At 42.9% G+C, this 27,468-nt stretch overlaps 1 protein-coding gene across 1 annotated transcript in view; it reads right to left on the reverse strand.

Annotated features, from left to right (window-relative positions):
• Positions 1 to 27,468, reverse strand: part of GAP43 (growth associated protein 43) — a 60,419-nt gene that overhangs the window by 22,402 nt on the left and 10,549 nt on the right. The window contains exon 2 of the mRNA XM_071560512.1: positions 5,449 to 6,076. Within this exon, the coding sequence (XP_071416613.1) occupies positions 5,449 to 6,076 (628 nt within the window). The remainder of the gene's footprint in view (positions 1 to 5,448; positions 6,077 to 27,468) is intronic.

Below are 27,468 nucleotides of genomic sequence, written 5' to 3' on the forward strand. Positions count from 1 at the left end.
ATATCACCTGTATGTACGTCTCATAAGAGCTCCTTCCTATGGAGATGTGTAAGAGTGCAATGCTCTCAGCAAACCTTGGTATACCATCTAGAAAGTTCAGCATTGTACCCACTCAAGACAGATAGCTTTGTTCTGTTGGAAGAATACTATAAAGATGTGAAAAAGAACAAGGCTGACCAAGCCTTCTCACGAACAGGAACTCTGTCCAGCGTGCTGTGATCAGTGAGGAGCGGTTTTGATACTGCAACTGCTGCAATTCCCAGTATCAGAAGGGGTGAAAGACTCTTGTCACTTTTCCTATAACTTGCACCCTTCATGAAATAAGCCAGTCAACAAGCCTTGAGTGACCATACATTTCTTTCAGAGTTCCCAAAATAACTGGTACCTCTTTAGAACAAAAGAGTGGATAACATGCTCTTCTCAAGAAGCCTTTTCCAGAGTCAGCCCACACCTTGTCATGAGTAAATATGCTTAGGGTCACCTAATATTTTATTAAAAGAGGTCAAGTACTGCTTCAGCCCTAGCCCATTAATGCAGTTCCCACCTATATGGGGCAAGCTGCATCTCAGTAGGAAACAGCAGACCTGAGGCACACATAGGACAAAAGGCAGTATTTCACTGCAACGGAGGAGGAAATTCTGCACTTGTAGCAGGTTGTGTGTAAGAATATTGTGACATTCCACTTTCCTTACCCTGCCCCTCACATGGTTTTCTTCACCAATGAAAACCCAGTTGTGAAATACCTATGCCATGCTTATACTCATGTAGATACAATGCAAAGATTAATTTCAGAGCAACTGAGGAATGGACATACATTTCATACTTCAGCAAGTGTCAGGTAACCTAAATTGCATTTATATTCTTACTTTGTTGCTGGAGTAGTGCTGCAGACAAGAAAATGCTGGCATGCTTGCTTAGAATTGTTCCCTCTGGAGCAGTCATGGGAAGACTACTGTATTTGCAGTGCTTTCCTTAGCTGCCAGGTGCAGCAGCAGAGATAAGCTCCCATGAAACAGGAATGACAGTGAGGTTGTTCTGCCTCATGCCAGCTAGCCATAGGCCAAGACTGAAATTCCAAGTTATACAACTGCAGTCCTCTTGCTTAGCACAGGCTGTATCTTCTAGCTGGTACAAGACAATAGACAGTCTCTCTTCACAAATCTTTATACAGCCAGTGCTCCCCAAGTGAAGCAAGTATTGTCCTTCCACCAATATGGTGAATGATCTGAAAACAAAGAACTGATTCAACTCTAAATCATGAAAAAGGATCCATAGGGACTTGCTCCCTCTGAGGAACTGAAGTGAAGATGGTGCCTCCCAGCACTCCTTGTTCAGAGGATACAGAGCCCCAGGGGAACTGCTGGTCTGTTTACGTGCAAAGCAATAGTCATCTGGCTGATTTTTCATTTCAGCCATGGAGCTGCTCCATTGTAAAACTATTTCATCAACGAGGAAAAAGCATTCTTCATTTTCCAACAAAAGAAGATCCATTTATTTCCTTAGGCACAATTTAGTCTTTCACATTTCTGGGCTTTGTTGTATTCTTACCTGTCAATATGAGAGTGCTTTTGATGTGGGAGCCAGCCAAATTTGGAGGTGAAACTTGAAAACGTGTGAAAGTACAAAGGGATTCTAGCACTGTGTGACATTCACCTCCTCTCCTCACTGTAAGGTACATAGTAGCCCATCTTCTTCCATAGTCTGCTGTGCTGGATGCTGATCTCACTTCAAAGCTGTGCTAACATAGACTCTTTCCAGTACTTTGATGGAGACTCTCTAGATTTAAGCCAATTGAACCTAGATTAGAGTAAGTCTCTCCTCCTCATCCATATGTAATGTATAAATTCCCTCTACCACCTTTGAATTTTGTCCTGTTGAATAGGTTGGCATCTTAAGGAAGTGTCTCTAGGCATAATACCAACACTGAAGAGTCAAAAGTTGGAACATAACAAGAAAACCTGTAAATCTAAGTCTTGACAAGGAAGTTCAGATGAGAAGACAACTTTTTTGGCAAGCTAGTCATCCACCAAAAATGTGAAGAATTTAAGAGATTGTCCTTCTTGTAACAATCCTCCATTGCCACTGAATAAAGCCGACTGACTCATTTCATGCCTTATCCAGGTTGGAATCCGCCTATTTTTTTCCATTTACTCTTTGGTACATTGAGAATTGCTTAGAAACTGCCCTACTGTACAACTGGGAATGTCTGGGGTTCCAAACAAACTAACACTGGATACCGGACAGTTGCTTGAATAAGTTTCCTAAGCTATTACCAATAGAGTAATTAGAACTGAATAACAAGGAAAGCTGAAGGCTGTCAGGGAAACCAGTGACTGGTACAAAGAAGCACTCCACATCTCCTCTACTCCAGAAACATTAAATATTAAGTATCAAAAACTTTATCTTCTTGGTTATTCCTTTCCCCACTTCCTGTCTTTTTTTGTCCTGCCTTTAGATAAAGGCAAAAATCTATTCTGGATATAAATTAAATGCCCTTGTCTTTTGCTTGTGCTTGCACTGGGGAAGGTATCCATAGATAGCATGATACAACCATTATAGTAAAATTCAAGGCAGATGAACATCACTGCATGAAAGTAGCACAGTCGGCACGCCTCAGAGTAGTAGCAGCCAAGCATGCCATGGCAACCAGCCAAGTGATGACATTGGCTAGGAGCCAATTTGATTTATTCTTGGCAGCCTGACACTGCATACTACTGTGCCAGTCTTCGATCACAGAAATGATAAGAGATGACCTTTGAAAGCCAAGGGGACTGATGAAGCTGAAAGAGGATCTGTCCCTGGGCTGGAGGAGTACTGGAGTGGCAGATGTTTGGTAGCCCTCCCTCTTTCATGAATGACCATCACAGCCATGCCAGCAACCACCAGTTCACTGGGGAATGAGTGGGACAAAGGTTGAGACATGTCAAATATCTTTATGGAAAGAGTAAGTACCAAGAGAGAAACAGAGGTTTAAAGAAATGAGAGGGAGTAATAGGATGAAGATAGTAAAAAAGAAAACACAGGTTTTCTATCAGGAAATGTTTCCTGTCTGAGGGTTAATTTTGAACTGTGATGATGCTCTTTAGATGAATATTCTTTAAGTAGAAAGCAGCTTCTTACTACTGAGGACATTGTGCTACAGAATGTATTGCAGAGCACAGCCCTGCGTCCTCAGAGAGATGGACAAGGAGACCCATTTAATCTTTTTCGCATTTCTTTCTTGGATGGCTCTGGGGACACTTAGCCAGCTGTTCGGGTTTGTGACTGGAAGGCTGATATCATACTGGAATAGGAATTCAGGAAAAAATCTATATTCATTAACATTTTAAAGAGGCTATCAGCTTGACTCTGGCCACACACCTTCCATGTTTGCTTTCTGCAAACACTGCTAAGCTTGAGTATTACTGCATGCATACTGAATAAGTATAAATAGATGCACATACTGGTCTTCAACACCCAACCACTGAAAACTCATTTTTAAATATATATTTGACTGTAGATTTTCCAACTTACTCTGTTGGATAGATATTTACATAAGTAATAGTATCATGTGCAAATACATATTAAATCATACATTTAAATGGCCACTTCAAATAATGTGACCATGAACAGTTTGCCACTTCAAATGATGTTAAAGCCAACAAGAGCATGGGGAAGATATCTGCAAATGATTCAGAATACTGCATAGAAATAAACCATTCTTTGATAAGTAGTGACTCAAACCAGGCAAAATTAAGTAAATCAAATAGTCTACTACTATAAATTTCCTTCCTCTATCCATTAAAGCAGATTAACCTGAATAAAAATCCAATGTTAATTCAAAGCAGAATCATTCCTGTTTAGGAATAAGGTATCCCAAGCCCTAAATAAAAGGTAATTAGCATTCATTATCCTATGTACAGAGGACCCCAAAACACTGATTCACTCTGTCCTGTTTTTGCCATTGATGTTTATCCCTTTGTCAAGTATAAAATCAATGCAAGCACAGCATACAGCATACTAAATTATATTTCACAAATCACATGACATGTATGTTGCCACTCAACTTATTACACAAAGTAAGAACAAAGGACTAGAGACCTGGAGAACAAAAAGGTAACAGGGACAATGCAATTTCAAGGTTTATGTCTAGAAATTTTTGAATGAGTAGAGGTAAAACCAGCAACCTTTTGTAGTTGTGTATAATCAGTTTACACTCATGCTCTTGAAGGCTGCTCCCTTGCCCATACCTTAAATCATAAATATCCTGCATGAGTTCCTGTCCCAGTACTTAATCTGTTCTTTTGGAAATCCATTCTTTCCTATCTCTCCACTTTGTTGAGCAAGAATACAGTCGTCTGAATCCCTGGGTTAGCTGTTAAGCTTGAAAGTCTAATTAGAGAGTAGGGGTTGTAATTTGTGTAGGAGAAGTAGTGGACCAAATGAAATTATGGAGAAACATCAATAGGTACATATTTCTTTGATAAAATAAGGAAGGTAAAGAACAAGAGAGAAAAATATTTTCTACCCAGTTCAGTATCACAACTCAAACCCAACTCTTCTTTATGGTTTGTACACAATATCCTCTGTCAAAAATGCCCCCTTTTGCCTCAAAATTTTTCACCCCTTCATAGGGGAACTAGTTAAGCAGAGTTGCACTTGGTCAAGAACAAAAGAGTTGAAAACACCTTTGGGAGTGACTCTTGACACTCAATTCTCTCTCCTGCCCTCACTCAGCTGTCACAGCCTATAATCTTCTTTTTCCCCACCTGATCTGAGTCCGAACCAGCTGATATAACTAAATGCTTCATGCAAGCATGGCTGTCTGGCTTCTCCAAGTAGAGAGGTGAGAAGTATTGGTGTGGATAAAACTCAACACTGCTGATAATAAGATGTTACTGACTAGGATGTGGTTGTATTAAGAACCTTACCCATACACAGGCAGATGGAAGAAAGACCCTTTTGACTCCTTGACCATTCCACCAACAAGGCTATATGGCCTTGTATGAGAGAGCTTTGGTCAAGTGAAATTTCCAGCTTGAGTTCGAAGCCTCCAGTGAGCTGGCATCATCTTGGGCTGTTTAGTTGTCCCACTGGAGCTGTCTATGCTAGTGTGACTGAGAAGGTTCATCACTATCTTTAGCATAGACAGAGCTTGTGGGGCTCTCTCAGCCTCCTCCAAGCCTCCAAGTTGGCTGACTCTCTCCTGCCTCTCTGGAAAATAGGGCTGGATGGCACCTCCATCTAAAGGAACAGGAACTTTGACAGAAGGCGTAGTATTTCTAAAAGCTGACAGAAAGCAAGGAAGAGGGTGTTAAGCCCATCCCTTAAACCCAGCAAGGGAATTCTCTTGTTAACTCTCAGTCTAATCCCTGCACCAGCTCTTGCTGGCCAGCTTTGTGTCCCCAACAGACCAAGGGAGGTATCCATTTCTGGAGAGGCCCTTTCCCTAGCGAGGCCTTCACTCACCTGTCTTCTCTTCGGTTTGGCTGCTCTCCACTGTCTCCATTTGGGGTTGCGCTGTTGCCTTGGCAGTAGCATCCTCTGCAGCAGGGGTGGTGGTGGCAGTGGTGTCAGCAGCAGGCACGTCGGCTTGTTTAGGCTCCTCTTTGTCTTGGGCTTCGTCAGCCTTCAAGGATGGCGAGTTATCAGTGGAAGCTTTAGTGGCACTTTCCCTTTCGGGGACAGCGGCAGCAGTGGGCTTTTCCTCTGAGGAGGCAGCAGGAGTGCCAGCCTGTGCGGCTGGCTGCTCTGAGCCCGTGTCAGTGGCTCCATCTCCTTTTTTCTCCTCTGCTGGCGCGCTGCTGTCTTTGCTGCCCTCCTCCAGCTGGGCACTGTCAGCGGCGGCTGCTTCTGTGGCAGTGGGAGCCTCACTTTCTTTGTTCTCGGCCACTCCACCAGCAGGCCCTTCCTCCTTCTTTTCAGCAGCATCAGTCTCAGATGCTGGGGCATCTCCCTTCTTCTCTCCCTTGAGCTTTTTCCTTGTTATGTGTCCACGGAAGCTGGCCTGGATTTTGGTGGCTGCCTTATGAGCTTTATCTTCTGGTTTGATGCCATCTTGCTCAATCTTTTGGTCTCCATCCTCATTTTTTTCAACCTTTGAAGAAGAACAAGGGGGGAGGGCAGAGGAGAAAAGAGGGAGAGAAGTTAGGATTTCTTCAGGTGTATGACAGGCTCTGATTTTATTGGCAGTGCCCCACATTCCCTCCTGCTTACCAGTGACAAGTTTCAAAGCAGCCTTTCCTTTTGGTTTGGGTTTGGAGCCAGGTGGCTCTAATTTCGTGCTAGGGCTGGACAGACTTAGGTCTCCAGCCAAACTTCCAGCCGGAGGTTTGTAAAAGGAATTTAAAGCACCTCATCATCTCCGTCAGCAATGCTGAGAGCATCTTGGCTATGTGAAAAGGCTTGCACCAGATGGGTTGTCTCTATTGCCATGATTTGTTTTCCCATTCATTTTGAAATATACCAATTTTTTCCCCTTCTCATTTTCAGAACACTCTCCCGAGGGGGATTTTCACAGTCCTTCCAAATCCTCCTTTGCCTTCAAGTCTGCGTTTCTTTTTAATGACACCTTGTTTCACAGGTGTGTGACTCTAATGACACCGAATGTTTTGTCTTTTATAGCTTTTTGGCTCAGGATTACCAACAGAGAATAGTATTGCAGCCCGCCCCACCGCAGTTATGTGCTGTCAGACATACGCAGATATTCACAGGATATACTCCTCATAAACACCCTGCCTGCAAGCACTCCAAACCCTTTGCTCTTCACTCATGGTTTCACTGAAGGATTAATAGGCAGATTAATATCAGTCTTTCCAATTTCAGCAGACTATTATTATTTCTGTGACTATTGGGTGGAATTCAGCCTCATAACAAAGAACAGGCAATCCCCATGTTTTTTAGAGTTAAGTCATGCATTAGAGTCTTAAATGGGACCAAAACAGACCCTGTACCTTATGATGGTCTGCTGCAGAGAGATAATGCTCAGCTTAAAAACCTCTACTGAATCTATAGGACATACCATTCTTTACCCCAATAATTTAGCAGCCCATGGGCAAGTAACAGCTCAGCTGCATATTGATGAAAGGACACTGTTCTATTAATATTCCCATGGGGAAGCATTCAAAAGACCTACTTGGAAGCAGAGCCACTGGCCTCTTTGCTGTCCGCACCTATTTTCCGACACTGGCTAGGGTCAGAAAACAAAGAAAACGAGCTGGCTGAGAAAGATAGAAGTGTTTACTCTTGTGTGGGAAGAGGGAACCACTCCTTTGGCCACTGCAACTAAGATGTGCCATCTGGGGAAAGGTTACAGACCAGAAGAGCAGAGAGACAAGACAATCTATAAAGCATTTAATAAAAATGCAGCAGAAGAAGGGAGAAGCCACTGCAACATGTCCATGTGTCACTGCAAACTTCACACCTGTGGTGAGGGGCAAAGAGGACTGGCTGCACTGGAAGCCATCATTGGAAAACAGACCGGAAATGGTCTTTTCCACAGCACAAGACAGGGTCAGGCACACATGAGTGAGCAAAACTGTGCCAGTGAATCAAAAGATTGACCATTGTCATGCCAGGCATGGTACCCACTACCTCTCCCTGCATCCCCAGAGCATGGGATTCCCCCACCCTAACACTGGTGCCCATTATTCCTTGAGTGGATATGGTGGCCAGGGAATAAGCAGCCCCAAATCATCAAGGAAAAGAGCTGCCCCACAGATGCAGATGGGTCTGTACATAGCAGGAAGTGTGGGAGTGAGACTGTGTGCCCAGGATGCTTGTGCAGTGCGTGTAAGCCAGTGAATGAATATGTAACTGAGATTAATACACAGAATTCTGCACAAGGAGTTTTTGTGCTCCTGACCATGCCCAGGTGCGAAACATTAATCACATGGGCACAGCTGAGCATTACATCTGCACTTCCCCAGGTGCATTCAGTGATGTGATATGGAAAGTGGTCTTTCATGTTTGCCTCAACTTTTCAGAGAGCAGGTGATGGTTATGTGTAAAGACGATGCTGACATTACCATGCTAACCATTCATGTATTCACATTTTTTCTTGCATAGCTAATTCAATACTGTATTATTCAGCATCTGGGATCAACTTTTCAGCACAGGCAAATTGAAACAAATTGAAAGAACCTTTAAATTAGCCAAGTATAGAGCTCCACATAGGATCATCCATCCTGTTCCTTCGACAAGTTTTGCAGCTTGCAGTAAGTCCTGTGTTGCTGTGGCAACCTAACCTAATACCTGAACTAGCTGGTTTAAGGAGATCTTGAGAATCCTTGCATTACACTGTAGCCACAGCAACGTGAAGATAGACTAGGTACATCTTTATAGCACTGTATAACACTTAGATGCCTTAGGTATGACTCTCTCTCCAAGGACTGTGGCAATCTCAAGCAGCAGCATGACTGGGAGATTGGGAAGACAATTTAGGCATAACTACAAGATCCTAGAAGTCCAGTCTCTATGCCTGATTTCTGCAAAAACATTAGTGAATATGACAAAAATGTTAATCCCCGGACAAAGATTAAAACCATTGATGAAAGGGAGATCTCTCTTGCCATTGGCCTTGCTGCTTTCACATCCCACATGGCTGCTGCACCAACCAGAACAGCTACTATGAATTGTGGTTTGCTGTATGCCTGACTCTCTGGCTCCAGAGCAGCTACTCTGTTTGTTACCTGGGCTATGTAGTCCTGTAAAAGTTTATCTCCTTCCCACTGCTAGCAGGAGGGCAGCAAGGGAGAAGCACTCACAGAGAGCTTTGACTGCCAGCCCTTGACCTGATGGGGAATGGGAAAGCACTTATCTCCAGAGAGGTCAGACCAAAACCCCTCACCTGCACATACAGCGTGGCAGAGCTAAAAAGCTCTTTTGCTATTCCAGTGAGATCATTGTCCTCTTACTCCAGCTGGGATGACATCCATTTGAGTCCTTGTCAGATCCCAGGTTTTGCAACTGCAAAATGTATTTCCAATAGGGTGCTTTCAGCATCATTTCAGACATAAAAGATAAGAAATGTGAGACTGGGGCAAAAGGGAAGCTCAAGATCATGGTCAAAGGTATTGTCCTAATAGTTTGTCTGTTCCAGTTTGGTTCTCAGGAATCTGATTTCTCTTCAGACCTTCCCCAGGAAAGCATCCCATGCATTTGAAATTACTTTTTCTGAGGCTACTGGCCTGCAGCTACTTCTGGGGTAGGACACAATATCCATACACTATGTGTGTCATGTTGTATAACAACGGGTTGGGTGAGAAACAGGTTGTTCAGGGGGAAACTTCTGTTTGCACAAAAAACCACCCAGGCTTTTAATCTGTGGGTTATGTGCACAGCAGATAAGCCTTAATTAAGGAAGTGCTCAAAAATAACCTACATACAGCAAAGCTTTTGGAAAGCAATTTGTCTTCCTTGGAAAGCTAAAAGAGTGAGTCAGCCCTGCCAGGATGCATTCAAAAGCATGTCAGTGGAAAATAAGAAATCTGTCTGTCTTATCTAACACCCATGCATATATGACATCTTGGTTGTAGTATTGTGGCTAGAATAGTGACTATTATTACTAGTGTTTGTATGGAATCTAGAACTTCCAGCTAGGAAGCAGGTCTGGCAAGCATAGGTTTCACAGATTAGTATTCTATCACATCCCCCATTCATTTACACATTTATGTGTAAAGTAAACTCATACTAATACTTAATATTGACATATTCATGATATTGTAAGGGTGCATGCAATGTATTGCCATTTTACACAAAACAAATGTCCTCTGTTTCACTTCGTGTAAAACAAATCATAGATACTATAATGGCACAAGGATTTGAAATCAATGAGGTTGGTGGATGCAGAGCTAAATGGATATATAAAAGGGCATACATAGTCAAACGTCCACTTTTTTTATTCAGACCATCCTCACATTCCCAATGAAGACACTGTGCAAAGCTTTGCCTTTATGAAACACACTGTTAAGTTTTTGTGTCTCTATCTACATAGCCCACAGCATTTTTCTAGTCCTAGAGGGATGCTCCTCTCGCCATCTCCATCTGCTTGTCTGCCACACCTCCAGGTTTCTAGGACATCCCTTCCCAGGCAGACTGTTCCTGTAAATGAAACTTTCCTTGCTATCACATAGCTGAGGGAGTAGAAGATAAGAAATTCATGTTTAAGACACAGGTAGTGCAGAGGTTAGTTCTTAGGTACCAGGAATGTAGAAATTTCCTGGAGCCAGGACCACAAGAAGATTTCTAATCTCTGTCCACCTTTTCACCTTCTGTCTCCAAACTCACAGCTTACCTGCGGGTCAGAACATGGCAAAGAATTAAGAAAGTATTACTATAATGTCCAGACCCTTTTAAATATCTCACATGCTGGCATCTCAGGAAAGGAGAAATTGAGAAACCAGGAGTTTTCCAAATGTTTCACATGTTTGCAGCCACATATAGGCAAAGAAAGGAGGGGACTGAGTGCTTTGGTCCTTGCTCATTTGTCTACTTGTCTCTCATCGTGTACCTCATTGCCTGGCCTTGGAAAAATAACCATATAGTTTTGTATTTTGAATGCTGGGATGGAGAGACCAAGAAAGAATTTACTGTTCCATTAAGAGATCCTTGAATATTGTACATCCCCTTCTACCCCTCTCTATAGCTCTCCTTTTCTAGTGTCTCTGCCCTCCAATGTATAGCAGGTATCAACTTCTTTAATGTTCATCCTAGCATCAGGCTGCAGTCAGCCCTCACCCTGGTATCCTGCTGCTTTCTGCTGTTAGTTGGGAGCTTCTCTTAAATGAGACACTGAATGCCAGAGCCCTTCAATACACATTGCTGTCTCTCAGTACTATGAAACCTGTGTGCTACAAGCCCAGATATAGGACTTACATATCTTTCACCAGAGAAAGCATCAATACTGGCCAGAGCCTGGACATCCATAGGACCATTGACAGTTATCAATAATTCCCTTTACAACACAAGGAAAAACCAATAGCCATTTATTAAGAAAGCAAACAAACAAATTGTGTTCTCTATGTAAAGATATAGGGGCCCAAAATCATTCCTTTCTCATGACACCTGTGCTAGGGTGTGCGTAGAAATCTTTCCTTCAATTATTTAGGTGAACTAGTGCTGAATCAACTAATTACCTGTGCTGTTTAGGGGGTTAAGGGGCATCTCAGCCCATGCTCTATTCTTGGCTAGAGCACAATGTATTTTCATACTGATGTTATTCAAGATCACTTGGGCCCAGACTTACACAGAAATGTAGGCACCTGACTTCCATTGATTTGATAGGATTGAGTCACCTCAGTGTTTTTTGTGTCCCTGACTCTACACGACCTGATTTGTCTCAGAGACAGCATTTAAGGAGCATAAAAAAGACCAGCTGTCTCCCCAGAAGAAGTGAAGCATGGACACGTGAGAGAGAAAAGACTTTCACGCCTTGTGAAGTGAGGAAGCAATTTAGCACACAGAACAGATTTTTTTAACCCAGTTAAACGGTGTGAGGACACCTGGCTAGAGGATGGCACCTGTCAGCACAACCTGTCTGCAAGGTGAGGAAACAGAGTTCCTTTTTTTTCCCAGGATGGCTATGGTGATAGTGGTTAAAACACCCTTGAGAAAGAAAAGGTTAATTCATCACTCTGAAGTCCTAGGAAGAATTGTTCCCCAGGGGAAAACTTGCAGGGCTTCAGCTCTGCAGTTTCAAATCCTCTAACAATGGAGTTTCCACCCTTTCCTCTAAAAGATCTTCTCACATACAGGAAACTTCTCCTCTATTTTATGATGCCTAGACTGGAATAAAATAATGATGGCCAGGCAGATGGATGGATGTTATTCACTTGTGAACAGAAACTGAGAAGAGAGATAGAAGATAATCTGAGCTAGACTTATTTAGATATTCCCAGTGTGCCTTCTCAATAAATCCATTATACTCTCCTCACCTGTTTTGTGACTCTCAAGTCTGTTTGTCACCCTGTTTCTGTTGAGTTGTTGGTCCACCATGATGTAATCTACCACCCTGAATCTCCTATTGCTCCAGCTGTTAAATGGAGAAAGGCACTCAGTAGGGCTTATGCTGCCTTTGCAGGCTGGGTCAAAGAAAGAAGAGACTTGCTCCTGAAGCTGATTGAAGTGGATGATGTTCAGCACTGATGCCTTCTGGAGCTGAGTGGTTCATGGGAAATACTTGCCTTGGGACTGGTCTGGGCTCTGGAGAACTTCAGTGGTTGTGGGGCACAAGGTGCCCTCACTCATCTTTCAATTTAAGGCACACAGGTCTCAAAGACAGGACTGAGTTGCACCTTGGCAAGGTGGTGCTTTTATAGTTAATGTCAAGGGTGTGTGTCTATCCTGGGGTATGAGGGCACTTGAGGGCACAAGGTCTGTGTGGAGCGTGTTGAAGGTCTCGGGTGTTTGGCATTATCAACATCTATGCTCTTGCTTGAGATTGCATCCTGCTGCAAATTGCACTGTCAGTTGTGCCAGTCTCCTTTTTGGAGGGAAATACTTGTATCACTCCAGAAGGAGCCAGACAGCAGGCATTCAGATCAAGGGATCAAAGCCTAGAAAGGAAGCACGAAGATATCCAAGCTGACAGCGTAATTCTGCTCCCAAGATAGCCCACGTTGAAGAAATTCAGCAAAAGGACGGGGTGAAAAATTTCCCTTGAACTATGCTCTGACTAGAAAAGTCCATTCAAATATGTGATTTCTGATGCAGATGTGCTTAGACAGAAATGCAAGCTTGAATGTCACTGGACTACAGAGAAATTTTATCTAAGCTCAAACTATGTGGTTTGTTTGGTCTTGTTTGGGGCAGTTTGGACAAGGATGGTTGCTGCTATGTGGATTATTTTGAAGTAGCACCTTCAGACTCTGAATGTCATGGTCTGCTGACCATGAGCGGCTAATGACACCAAGAATTATCAATTTCTCTCCCTCCCCACCTTTTGTTTCTCACTCTCCTTTTTTTTTTTTCCTTTTGCCTTGCTAGCTTAGTTTTAGACTCCACAAAAATTTTCAGGGAATTGTTATTAACCTCTGGTGGCTCAGAGTGTTTGTTCTCATGAGAGCTGGGGACATTTGCTTCTGATCTAGCTGCAGACAATGGACAGAGGCTAATTTCCTGCTCAGACTTGCTACCCTGAGGTCTAGGCCAGACAACTGCTGAGACTCTCCAAAGTCCAGGCTTGTGCAGGGTCTCCAGAATCACTTCCACAAGAACCAACAGCTTGTATCCTACTCCTACCCCACTCCCTCCATGGGAACACAGGGCATTCCACCCTCCAGGCATGTCAACCACTCAGCTTGATGTTGCCGACAAGCATGCTGATGATTTACTTGATCCCACTGTCTATGTCATTGAGGAAGACATTATATAGCACTGGACCCCATACGGACCCCTCAAGGACACCACTTGTCATCAGTGTCCACTGGAACTCTGAGTTGTTGACCACTACCCTCTGGATACAACTGTTCAACCAATTTCTAACCCACCAAAGCATCCACCCATCAAATCCATCTTTCCAATTTAGAGAGAAGGATGTCATTGGAGACCGTGTTAAAGGCCTTAGAGAAGATCAGATAGATGACATCTGAGATGACATCTGTAGCCCTTACCTTGCTCACTGGTGTAGTGACTCCATCATATGAAACAATTAGATAAGTCAGGCTGGACTTACACTTGGTGACACCATGCTCCCCACCCTGTCCTTCATGTGCCTTCACTTGTAGCTCCGAGTCACCCTACTAAATGGAAAGGGTGATGCTTACTCTGCCTTGAAGTTTTGCTGTGGTTCTGCAGGGAAGGCAGGACCCACCAGTGCTTTATACCGAGCACCTGCACAAAGAAGGAAAGGTGTTTCTCCTCCTGAACTGCAGCTTCACTAGGGCAGGGTGTCAGCCTTGCTGCTGGAGGCAGAAAGTGAGGGTGTTGAGTGTTGGCTCTGATGTTCATAAAAGCTCCATTTATTGATTCGCATTGCAGATCTTCATGCCCATCTGGCTTGACTGACCCAGAGACTACCCTCATAGATCCACATGTGCTTTTTCCTCTGGCTTGTCCTGGCCATTCTCTCCACCCACCTTTACTTTAGTGGTACCATTGGTGCTAAAGTTTGCTCCACAGATCTTCTGCAAGGTGGCTGATAGGACTGTCATGACTGCATGTGTATGAATTCACCACAAGCACTGGGTAAGATGTGGACCCTTCTTATGAATCTTAATTCTTCAGAGCATGTCTTGGATGCCAGGCACATTATAGAAAACCTTCTATGAAATTATTCTTGGCCTACATTTATTTCTAATTCCTTTTATGTCTTTAAAGAACAAGCAGAGAAAGAAAGGGAGAGATCCATATCTCCTCCCTGCTTAGGCACTAGCACAGGTGTGAAGAGGAAGAGTTAGACTTACTCTTAAGATATCAACTACAGGAGACAGGTCACTGGTCCCACTACAAGCTTATATATTGCTGACTTACAGAAAAGTGTGGGAAGACCTAGACCGTCTCTTCCTATCCCTCCAATCTCAAAGTTTGTACAACTTGTTAACAAACAGACTGGAAGTCCAATGCCAAATGCAATGTCAGGTGATGAAAATGGAGTGTAATTTCACTGATTTCAATGACATTTTAATTTTTACAAGACCTCCGTAGTCTGGTGCTCCATACAATCTGCAAGAGGAGATGTTAAGTTCCAGAAGGACTATGAATGTAATTGAATTAGTATTTGTAGTGTTGCAAGAGCATCAAATGCATGGTAGTAGTTAAGTAAAGCATTGTGCAATACTTAAGCTATATTCTTATCTATTTCCTCCTGTCAGTGCAGGATGAGAACATCCAAAAAAGGGACTTATATGTCTGCCAGAACCTGAAAGGTCTCCAGAGGGGACCTGTAGGACACAGCTTCTACCCCAAAACCTGGGCTTGACCACCTGAGAAAGTGCCCAGGTTATGTAACTTTAGTGTTTTCCATGGTCTGTAAAACTGAGGAATCAGGCCTGTGACTGCAGCTGTCACTCCTGAGTGGCACAGGGCCAAAGGCATAATGTTGTGCCATACCCCTCTCCCATCCTCCAGGTAGGGTTCTCACTAGAGTACAGGCATGGTTTTGATTGGAAAGATCCTCTGGGGCCACAGGCAGCTGATCAGGAGACCCAGTAGCCCCAGGGCTTAATCACTTATTCTAGAGACTGGCACTGAGCTGTGGGAAATGCACATGTGGCTTTGAGCCATTTTGTTTTCTACTTTTCTCCTTTACTGTATTCAACCCTACAGAAAAAGGGGGAGGGGGGAGGCAAGCCTGCAGTGCATGCTGCAAAAGACCCTTTGTAGACCCTGTTAAGTTAGTGCTATAAAGACCCCCAGCCAAGAGGAACATGTTGAATAGCTGTGCTAAGGAAAAACTGCCACAAGTGTTTGGATCTGCCACCTAAAAGGCCTAGTCTTCTCCCAGTCTTCCTGCTTGCAGGACAGTTGTTCTTTCCTTGAGTTTTTTCATTCTAGGGCTTCCCATCTTAAAGTTGTTATTAAAAAAAGGCTTCAATAAACTTTAAATATCTTGGTCCTTTTTTTCTGGCTTTTTTCCATTATTCAGTCAATAGCCTCAAAGCACAACACATTGTAATGTGTTTTCCCCAGGCACACAGTTTAGATGACTCTGTATCTGGTGTACCTGTAGTAGGACTATACTGTCCATTCAGGCACCCCCAGAGCAACCCTGTGAGGGGATTTATTCAGCAGCCAACTGGCAGAGAAGTCGAGGGAAAAGGGACCCCTGGTAAGGACAAGGGCATGGCTGGGCAGGCAGGATGTGCACAGCTCCTTCCACTTTTTTCTGCTCTGCTGTAGGTGTGATATGGAAATAGAGTTTTCATCTTGAGAAGGACTTAAGAGTTTCTACAATAGAAACCTTCTTCCCTCAGAGGCCCGTACAATGCCAGACAGAAAGTACTGGGAAGTTTGCACAGACGATCTAACACCAGAAAATGGGTGATATTTTCTCTTTTGTTAGTAAGAGGATGTCCTAGTTTAGCAGGTGGGACCAGTTATCACTGTGTGGGGCTGATCAAACCCAGATGGGAGGGGGGGGGGGGGGGGCCTCTAATGTGCAATCAACAGTTCAGAGATACCCCATGACTCCCAGAGTCAATCATCCATTGTGTGAGTCCCCACCCTGGGGGAGGGACTGGGTGCTCCCTGAAGGTAGATAAGGGGTGGGTAAGAAGACCTCGGGACCCCACTTGTTGGATCCAGAGGAGCAGCAGGACCTTGACAGGAGGAGAGCACTGCTCTTGACTAGACTACGACCACCACTCTCGACCAGACTATAGCCATCACCTGCATCAACAGGTTTCTCACTTACTTTTGCTTTGGACTTGGGGGAATCACGCGGGTTTAAGCACAACGGCTAACAAACCCCTTTGGGTTTGTGCCCCAGGACACTGGGTTATACTGCTGGGTTTTGTGAGTTGAAAGCAATTTATCTTTGTGTCAGTGTATTTATGGTAATATCTTTCATTAAATTGTAACTCTGATTTATAGTCTCTCTTGTGGTGGGTCCGTTTCTCCTGCTGGTTTACCTTTAAACCAGCACAGAGGAATTCCCACTGTGCAACTTTTGAAGACGACATAGCTGAAAATCTCCAGGGTGCTCTAGGCCATTCCTGTACAGTGTAGCAAGGCTGATTTTTTCATCTTTAACCCACTCTGCAAGACTGGGGGTTTGCCAGTCTTTGGACATTTCCCCCAAAAATGATTCTCTGGATTTCTCTGGTAGTTTATTCCTTTAGTGAACTAAAGAATTCCTCACAAAGTTTTGGCCAGCCCCCTGCATCTTGTCTATGCCAAGATCAGCTTGTTTTCGTTTTCTCAGGAACACTCCTTTGTATATCAATAGCTCTTACCTGTCATACCATCCTTGTTTGTTAGATCACTGTTCCTAGCCTTCTTAAGCTCTACTCAGAGATCTTACTGTGGTTATCGAATTTAGATTTCTTCTACTGAGAAATTACTAAAATGTCTTCCCAGCTTTAATGAATAATGAAACACTATACTTACTAAAATAGTAATTAGCAATATAGCTAAAAATAAATCAATGTGTGGATCAGACTCCCAACGGCAGTAGAAAAAGCTACAGCCATGGAAATAGGTGGAGCTGAAAATAGCTAAGCACTTAAGGGGGAAGAAAAGAAAAAGCTTAGGGGAACTTATGAATGACCAAGTCCTTGTCGGAGGAGACCCAGGGTTTATACACTGGCAAAAATACTACAAGAGATGGATAGACGAGGACGCCGAAGTCCAGGAACCCGGCTCCCTGAATATGGAAACTCTGCGAGAGATTTATAAGGACTCTAATGTTCACACCCTATATTGATGCTTCCCCAGCTTGAATGTTATACACCCCAATGTGTCTACCCTGGTTGTTTTTCCCTTGGTAGTTCCTTGTTCGGGTTCCCTCTTCCCACAAAACCCTCCGGGTCGCAGTCCCCTGTCCTGGCCTGACCCGGCCATGGGGGCGCTGGCCGGCGGGGCCGCCCACGAGGCGCCGCTGGAGCCCGGGTGGGGGCTGTGCTTGCCTCGAAGTGCCGGAAGCCCTACAGTAGACTTTCCCCGCCCATCTCATTCTCCCATTGGTCCTTTTGCCGCTCCTCCCCTCCCTCCTTCCCTTCGTTTGCATGCACCCAATGAACTGTTACTCTGCCCCGTCTCCGCCCCTCTTCCCCGCCTACATCCGGGGAATTCCCATGCTCTCCTCAAAAGCCAGCGCGTGGCAATAAACTTGGCTTTTCCTCGTGGACTCCTGGCAAGTGCGGGCTTGTTCCGTTCGGGACGGTCGCCGGGCCGGGAGCGGGAGGAGCCGACCTCGCTTCTAAGGGGCCTGATCCTAGGGAGCCCTGCTTGTCGCTTTCCTAGCCTGGCTCCTGGAAGCGGAAACCTCTCCACCGTATCGGTGGGCTGTTTTTAATCCGCTGATAAGTCCTATAGATAGTTAGCAATCCACACAGATTGTTCAACACTGTCCTGAATCTAACTGCTCCATTTCCCAGCAGCTTCCCCCAGATGCTGTTCAGCACATTTAGGAGTTTTCTGAGGATGCCAAAAGGTGGAGCAGCTAGGACAGGTAAGATGGAGTGGAAGAACATCAAACACTCTTCAGAGGTTCTCCAAGAGTTTCCATCAGGGCTCCTACTGTCCTAATGGCGAGCTTGTCGACGAAGGAAGAGGTGCCCACTGTAAGAAGACCCAAGTGCATATGGACTTATAATGTTGACAGTCATTACTATTTCAACATCCTTGGGAGAGATCTCTCTCGTTGTGTGGGAAAAGATGAAACAAGCAACAGGAGACAACAGGAATCTGCTGAACACAAGAAAGGCCAGAGTGGCCAAACAGGTTTACAGAGGATAAACAGTTCAGATATTATAGGAGCCAGCTTGCTTTCCCCTAGCACCACCAAAAATATAGTGCCATTTCTTGGTAGAAAGACTTAATTTCTGCTTCTTCAGAAAGGCTTAGCTCCTAATTCACACTGGTTTCAACAGGATCAAGGCAAGTAGGCATTTGTCAAAATCTCACCATTCATTCCTTAAAACCTGGCCTTTTAATTCTTCTTTCAATTCTTCTTTATATGAAACCACTAGAGTTAAAGCATAGGAATGTATACTAAAGTTTAATAATTCATGGTGCAGTCCAGTTGCTAGTCCAATATATTGTACCATTAACATTAAAAATACTAAGTTCTTCATAAGACTCATTGTTGGAAGTCAAGCAAATTGTAGGTCTGCTCAAATGATGGAAAGATTACAGTATGCAAATGTCTACAGTACATGGCCACGTTATGTAATTCATTGCACTCTACTTTTCAGATGAACTGGTCCCTCAGCCATGAAAATAGACACAAATCATGCAAATTCCATTACAGTGAATGATTATCTAAAATTTTCCCAGGTTTGTGCTAGCTTATTTCTTTTTCTTTTTATGCTAACTCTTCCTTTTTCCTCCTTCTCACTCAGAGAGAGGAAATCACATTGTACAACTGTCATGAACTGCATGTCACAAACAATCACACACACACATATATATCTATATGACATAAACAGTCACACACATACATATATATATATATAAATATAGTGGAGTAAATGAGTAATTTGCAAGAAATCCACTGCCTGAAGTCAGTTTGCATAATGAATTCACTAAATCCTACTGAAATTAAATCAGAAATGAACTCTAGATAGAGAATATTTTCAAACAGAATAAATTCAACAAGACTCATTTGATCCCTTCCAGGAAGAACGAGTTACAAATGTACAAACACTTTCTGTATTCCCTCAAACCAGACACTAAGGCTTTAGGAACTGCCTGATCCTTAGTAGTATCTGAGAATACTCATGTAGAATTGCACCTATTGAGGCTTTCAGGTAACTAACATTTTGATCTCAGTGCAAAGCAGAGAAAAAAGTTTCCACGTGTATTTTGCTGTGGTTGCAGAAGCAATTATTTTGAAGCCTGAAGAAAATATAATGCATTCCCCCAAGATGCCTGCTTGTACTCTCACAGAACTTTATGATGAATTATTAACATTTTAGTATACTTTTCTATGTTTTAGCTCTAGTAGTTCCATAAAAAGTCAATTGAAAGAAGAATTAAGGGGCCAGGTTTTAAGGAATGAATGGTGAGATCTTGACAAATGCCTACTTGTCTTAATCCTATTGAAACCAGTGCAAATTAGGAAACAAGGCTCTCTGAAAATCCTGCTAGGCTACTGCCTATATAAATCTTATTTGTTAAGAGAGTTCTGTAAATTACCTAATACCACCCTGCCACTGTTTGGAACAAAGCTTGTAAATATCTGCTGCAAGATTGCAAAGTGAAACAAAGTAGCTTATAAAGACTTAAAGCGTTACTAGGAAATCTGGATATTTGAAGCTTAGGAAAGTCAGGGCTATAAAGGGATTACATTAACATCTTGGTCCTAGTTTTTTTCAGTTGGAAGTTGAAAAGTTAAAATGCAGGAGGCAGAGACTTGGCAAAAGAGAACAGACGATCTCAGTAAGGTTAGGGCAGCTGACAGATGGCTGTCCTACAGCACTGTCCCAGCTTTGCTGCTGAATTCTTCTGCTATTCTGCCCATACTTTTCATGGGTTGATTCCTAGTGACAAGTTCTGCATCTCTAGGTATCTGACTTCAGACACCTTGATTATGAATGGGAGCAGTGCTGAGCACTCAGACCTGCAGCTGACACTGATGGGAGATATCTTCATATATGTGCAATTTAAAAAAGAAAAGAAAAGAAAAAAGAAAGCACCAGGTCCTCTGTCTGAAATTCAGGACATAAAACTAGAGAGTCCTGCTGACCAAACTCTTTGTGCCTCAGCTGTCTATCTGCAAAAACAGACTAAAAATACTCAGTTGTCTCACATGGGTGTTGCAAAGATTTACTAAGTAATGTTAGGGATGTGCTCAGAATCACAAGACAGCCCAGGAGAAAATTAGTATTTCTGATTTCAGAGCAGAGTTTGAATACTATTAAGCAAAATTGTGGGGTCACACGCTGACTTATTATGAGAAAGCAAAATATTGGATAACTGCTCATTAAGTGAGTGCTGTCTTTTCTGTGACCTAAATGTGGTAGGAATTCCTGGAAGAAACATAAAACGTGTTATGGTTATTAGAAGTGTACTAAAATGTATTCACAGGAGGAGACCATACTGAGGTTGCATAGGCAACTGCATTCCCAGTGTTGAACTCCCTTTATACTTGACTTAGCATCCTTAATATCTTCTCACAGAGTTCCTCCATGGCCTTTATCACACATATAGTAGCTCATGTTGCAGCTGAAGCCAAAATCTATTTCCACTCTTAGTAATGTGGAATAATTCAACTTTTACCGAGATTTCACTTTTTAAAATGTAATTAAATAAATCATGGGAGCTCAAACCTCTTGGCTTCATAAGCATCTTACAAAAGAAAACAAAAGCCAACAAAAAACCCACAAAACACCAAAACACCTTCCAATGTCCAAGAGGTGTCAAACCCCTAATCAGTGCCTTTGGCAAGGTGAGGGATTTTCCAATAAGCAACTCCCAGGCAGAAAACAGCACCAGCTCCCCAGGGTGCCAGCATCCAGAGTGGAGTGGGGAAAGAACAGGTGCCTCGCTGAGTCTCAGAGCTCGTAAGAAGCTGTTGGCCTCAGAAACCCCTGAGAGCTTCCTCCCACATGAAGATACTGACAAAAAAGCGATGCTAACATCAAGTTGCTTGAAGTAATAGCGTATCTCCATAGCCTCAAGCTGAGCCAGAGGAGGTTCAGGTTTGATGAGGAGACATTTCTTCACAGAAAGAGTTTCAGGCATTAAAAAGGGCTACCCAGGGAGGTGGTGGAGTCAACATCCCTGGAGGTGCTCAAGAAATGACCAGACATGGATGGCACTTAGTACTATGGTTTTGTTGACAAGGTGGTGACCAATTAAAGGTTGGACTTGATAATCTTAGAGGACTTTTCTAACCTAAACAATTCTGTGATTCCATTGTAGAGGTCATGCTTCAATCCCTCAGTATCTGCCTATGGATTAAAAGCCACAAGTTGGCCATTCTTGATTAGGTAAGGCAGGATTATCAGTGGAAAATTAAACATCCTTCTTAGCAAAAAATAAATTAATAGAAAGTACATCTTATCTGGCAATTTAATGAGTGCACAACTTCTGCATCAGGGAATAGGCCTCTAAAGACTTAATCATTTAATATGTACAAAAAAGCTACTGAACAGAGAATTACTTCATTCAAAGGATCAGCTATACCTAGTTTTCAGCAACTCCGTGACTATCCTGGAACATCAGAGCTAGATGAGCTGGAGTGCTGCAGGGCAGAGGTACAGGGTGTTGATAAAAGTGGAGCAAAGGAATGGCAGAAAAGCTGTTCAGCTCTTTCCTGTGCTCTGTATAACTGAGCACTATTTCCCACCACTGGCACCAAACTGACCTCCTGTTTATACCACAGTACTTGAAGCTTGTGTTTTTTAAAAACTGCCTATCTCCAATTCTGATTAGCTTCTCCAAGCATCTCTGTGCTGCTTAGTTTTCAGACATGGACCTCCAAAGAGCAGAACCACTGTGTATGGTACCCCTCAGAGGTACTCAGCATACTTTGTTGTCTGCTGCACCTGACAGCATGAAGAGCTTAGAGGCAAGTACCCAAGAGAGAAGCTGAAAAATTACAGGTTGGGGATATCAGCACTGATGATACCATATTGTGTAAATGTAGCAATGAATTGCATGTGAAGGATGGAACTGAATGGATATACGGAAATGGAACAATGAGGGATAGGTCAGAACCATGGAAGAGAAAGAAGTAAGCAAGCTCTGCCAGTGTGCCACTTACTGCACTTCGTGAGTTGGGAAGGCTGACCTTAGCCTGGTAAGGCCCCTTCAGTTCTGGAGTGGGTGCTTACAAGTTGTACCATTATGTGCTGTAGTCAGTGCTTCTCTTCTATATGGAGAAGAAGTGAAGCCCCACAATCACAGATACTTCAAAAAAAAAACTATGTCCTGGCCTAGACCAGTGCTCCCTTCCTGCTCATTTCCATGCTGTGGCTGTGCACACTTCTGTGACCAAGCCAGAAGCAAGGGTTGCCACAGGGTTAGGCTGAAACCCCATCTGATTTGGGAATTGTAGGGAGTATAAAATTCTCACCATGACACAAATGGTAACACAAGACCTACATTTCCACTGCCTTCTTGGCAAACATGCATCAGGTTTGGCCCACAGACAACCACACATTCACTTGGCAACAAGGGCTCTTTCTTCCCTACACTGACAGCCTTTCCCCTTCCACTTGTAACTGGCAGAGGGACAGTGTCCTTCCTCCACACCTGCCAACAGGACCTTCTCTTTTGGCCACCCATACCACCTTCATGATATATCTCTTTGGATCACTCTGCTTTGACTATCAATTCCGTGTAAGTCCTGGCAGCCAGAGGAGCTGCCACAGAGGGGAATCTCAGGAGAAGGTCCTCAAAATAGGAGGCATGGGCTTCAAACCATAATCAGTGACTAGATTTGGTGTGTTTACAGTGTCAAGCGATCCTGGCACACCTCAGGACAACAGACATAGGCACAACTGTTCTTCCATTCTTACAGAGGACCAAAAAATTGCTTTATTTTTATCCCCACGACATACAAATTTCTGTACTGGGATTTCTGTATTTCCATTTCAGACTCTGTAAAGAAAAATTCCCTTGAGCAAGTCAGGCTGCTTTGTGCAGTCCTAGGAGAAGTGAAACTTTCATTTGGAGATAATTCATGGACACAGAAGCTTAGGAGGCAACACATCTATTCATCAGCAGCCAGAATACACAGCCATGGTGGGAAAGAGTCCCTGTCTGTGCCAGGCCATAAAATTGTATCCCATCTTTACACCAGAGATTTGAGAGAGGAAATACAGATATCCATGGTCTTTACAATAGCAACAGCCCATTCAGACTCTGAAGACATCTTGGGCAGGCTCTTACGAATAAAAGTGCATGACAGTGTACTGCCAAGGTTCTTGCCTCCTCTTGGGCTCCCTGTTAAGCCCAATTTGAAGACTTTGAACTTTTTCTTAAGCCCATCCTGGTGTGCAGCTTATGATCCAGACAGATCTATTGCAAGCACAACCTCCACACCTGGCGATCCTCCAAGGTAGCAACCAAGAATCTGAACTTCATGAGAACAGCCCAAGCTCAGGATACAGTATCTGTGTTACCATTGACCTGCTTGCTTCTTCAGCTTTCCATGTCAGCCCTTCCTTAGGATATCCTCTCACGGGGTCCTGCAGGCAGATGTATGTCCCACTCCACAGACACAAATATAAAATGACTGGCAAATAGAGCAAACAAATGTTTTCCAACTATGCAAACTTTTCAAAAATATTTCTTCCAGGTGAGGGGAAGGGAGGGGAAGAAGAGAGGAACAAACCCATTCTTTTTATGTCCTTTCTAGATTAATTCACGCAAGGCATATGAATACTACTTTAAAAGCATTGGTTGTAGAATTACTTCAGCCAGTTATTCCACTTTCTTCTGTGTCTCAGTTTCCTCACACTCAAATGAGGTAATAACAAGAGTATTTCAGGCTTGATTTGTTAAGGATCTAAGCTGACATCTTCCTACACCAGTGAAAAGTGTAGTACTAGTTTCAGTGATAACATATTTGGCCCATTTTTTCCCAGTTACTTTGCAACTCATCATTCACAGGCACAAGCAAAAAGCAGTGTGACTCATGTATTACATAAAGAGCCTGTCTTACAAGCATCTTTCCAGGCAAATGCTCAAGGTGGAAGCAGAAAATGTAAAATGGAGACTATTTCAGAAACCTCACTTTGATTTCCTCAATGATATGTTTTTTAATAGTCTTTATTTTATCTTTTTTTTTTCTTGAAAGTCTCCCCAACCCCAGCTACTACAAAGGACAGACAGAGCTCACAGAATGGGTAACAATTCAGTATTTCCCTGTTATCATAATTTCAAGCACGGCAAAGAGCCTTATTTGCCACACATCCTTCAAACCCATCACTGAATGCAGAATACTGATTTCCTCATAGTCTGTTCCGGTGGTGCTATTTTGCCATAATATCTCAGTGCTTCATGAGCCTTAATGGATGTTCTCTCAGGGAGGTAGGCAGGGTTGTTATCTATTTTACAGATACTAAAAGCAGACACAAAGAGGCTAAGGTCAAAATGGCCAGAGCACCCACTAATTTTGGGTCCCTAATTTGTGATGCCTTGGGTTCGTATTTCCTCAGCTCTGTGTGTGCTGACAGCAGACCTCTGCACAATACCAGCTCTGCACTTCTGCAGGTCAGACCTCAGGTGGCTCAAACTGAGAAACCAGAAAATGAGAACACACCAATTAGTGGCCACCCATGGAAAACCTCATTTATATGGCCTTTTCATATCACACAGGAACTTGTGACAAAAGGCAGGAAAAAGCCTAATTCTTCAGGGCAGTATTCAATTGCCAAAATATGAGACCATTCTTCTGTTTTTGAACAGCCCCCTCACCAATTCAATATGTAACCTTCATCACTGGCAGTAAAGAGGAAACCTATAGAAAACAGCTTTGTTTATGGCAAAATTCATTCAGTCCCTAAGTATACTCCATTCCATGCACTGAATGAGACAGGGATCTTAAAAAAAATACAAAAAACAAACAAAAACCAACAACAAAATCCCAGTATTTTATCTCAAAATGAAGGACCTCATTTTTATTTCTGTTCATGACAGAAGACAAACTGAAGATTGACAGGCAACCCTTTTAATTAATTCTCTATATTCTGTTTGACATTTGAAAGCTAAATGTATGCTTAATTAAGGTATTTAATTTCTTAATTTAAAAATACAAACCAAAAAGGAAGAAAATGGGAAATTTCATAATTTGAAATAATAACATTCTCTTTCCTTGTACTATAAAGATGCAACTTTTGCCTATTAAATGCCTACAAAATCATTTATGCTTTCAAAGCTTTATTCCTATAATCTCATGAGATACAGACAAATAACAAACTAAAAAATCACAGTGTCTATTTCAAGAAGACCCCTACCAAGAAAATTCTTGTCCAAACAGGAAAAGCTCAGCAAAATTTGATGTAGTTGAAAAGACTGTCTTTGACTATTACAATTTATCTCATCACCCAGAAGTTGGGTAATCCCGACCATAGGCAGGATGTCTTGTTCCCTCTCTTGTGTCTCAAAAAGGCTTGGGAAAAACCAAAGGTTATTATCCAGAGTGTTGCATGGACTGAGCACATGATAATGGAAGATACTACAGATCAGCTTTAGCTCTTCTATATTCTCACACAGCAGTAGCTCTTCTGCTGCATGTGAATACATCCAGTGAAGGTGAATATTATGTCTCAGTATGTTTTATTCTGTATTCCCAGCAAGTGCTAGAACACATCATAATGGCAGCAGAGGGGATTAAGCACTGAAGGTGACTGCTAGTAGGAGTACAGCACTCCAATTGGGAATTTCTGAGCGACTACCATACAAATGCTTTAAGACAGTTCATGTCAGGCAAGTAGAAGAAGCCACCAACTGATAAATCCCTTCAAATAATTATTTCACAAATCTGATGAAAAGGAAGCCTCAGTGTGGAGTTCTAGTAGATGTCTGTGTTCAGAAGACAGATGTTGAAGCTAAGTCTAGGAAGAATGGGAGATGTCTTGCAGAAACCATAGTCTTCACTAGAAACATAGACGTAACTAGAAAACATGGGTAGAACTAGGCACCTCAGTATCCTAATGCACCAAGTAAATGCATTTTAAACCTGTCTATAACAAGTGCTAATTGACAGAGTGACATCTAAACTGCCTGGGTTTAAGCATCTTGCTCTGGTTATCTGGACAATATCTTCTGGTTTGGATTCCAAGTTCTTCACCCCTGCCCTGAAAAAGGCAACCATAGTTCCTCTCTGACAGCATGAAGTGGATAGGTATTTATTCAGCATCTCAGTGGGCAGACTAGCTCCCCTAAATTACAAGAGATGTTCATTCAATTCTCTACTTTACCTGAAAACATCTCAAGTCTTACCTTCCTTTTACAAAAGACTGTTTAGACCAAGCTGCTCCCAACTATTCCTCCTTAAGCTCTTGGACTTTTTTTCATGGAAGAATTAAATAAGCATGAAGCCAAAGACAGCGATCACACAAAAGTAAACATCACTTTTTAGTGTACTGGTTAAGCACTCTTCTGCAAGAAGACAGATTGGGTCCAGTTTCTGCTTCTGTGACAATTTGATACTAATCATAGGAAATAGTGTTGAAAAAGCACAAGGGACCATTTAGTCCATTCTTTGGTTCAGAGATACTTCCTACAGCCTTTCAGTGATCGGAGGTGCCATAGTTTTCTGTTATGGGTTCACCTAGGTAGGCCTAGATCTGGGCTCTGAAGTCTGGACTAGGCCGAAGCTGTCAGCTGACTTGAGCTGGGCTGAGCTAACAGCTGACCTCTTCTAGCCAGTAATTTTGTATTCCATACCACATTATGACATCATCTCCAGGGAAGTAGGAACCAGTGTGGGAGTGGTTAAGGCAGTCGCTTCTCAGCCCTCCTCTTGGGAGGATGCACGATGCTGTCCCGGTGGGATGGAGAGGACCAGGCCCATCACTGGCTCACAGGGTATCTCAGGAAAGTAAACTGTGTTGTTCTGGGTCTCTCCTTTCTGCTTGAGTTTGTCTCCCTGGGGAATAAGTCTTTTCTTAAGTAATGTGTAGTTAAGACAGTAAAGTTTGTGTGTTCGTTAAGAAGTGAGGAATTTGTTGTGTGTTGCAGACTTGTGTGAGTGTATATTTGTACTCTCTTCTAATTGTCTCTTCCTTTCTGTAAAATATATGTAGTTTTAGTATAAACGTGGTTTGAAGTGTTTTTGTCTTTCCCCTCTCTTTTCCTCCCTTTCCCTGGTGTTAGGAGGGAGGCTTTTCTCTCTGTGCTTGGGGGGGTTGGCAGTTGCTTATCTCAAACCAA

The sequence above is a fragment of the Pithys albifrons genome, chromosome 1 (genome assembly GCF_047495875.1).
Source record: "Pithys albifrons albifrons isolate INPA30051 chromosome 1, PitAlb_v1, whole genome shotgun sequence".
Classification (NCBI taxonomy): domain Eukaryota; kingdom Metazoa; phylum Chordata; class Aves; order Passeriformes; family Thamnophilidae; genus Pithys; species Pithys albifrons.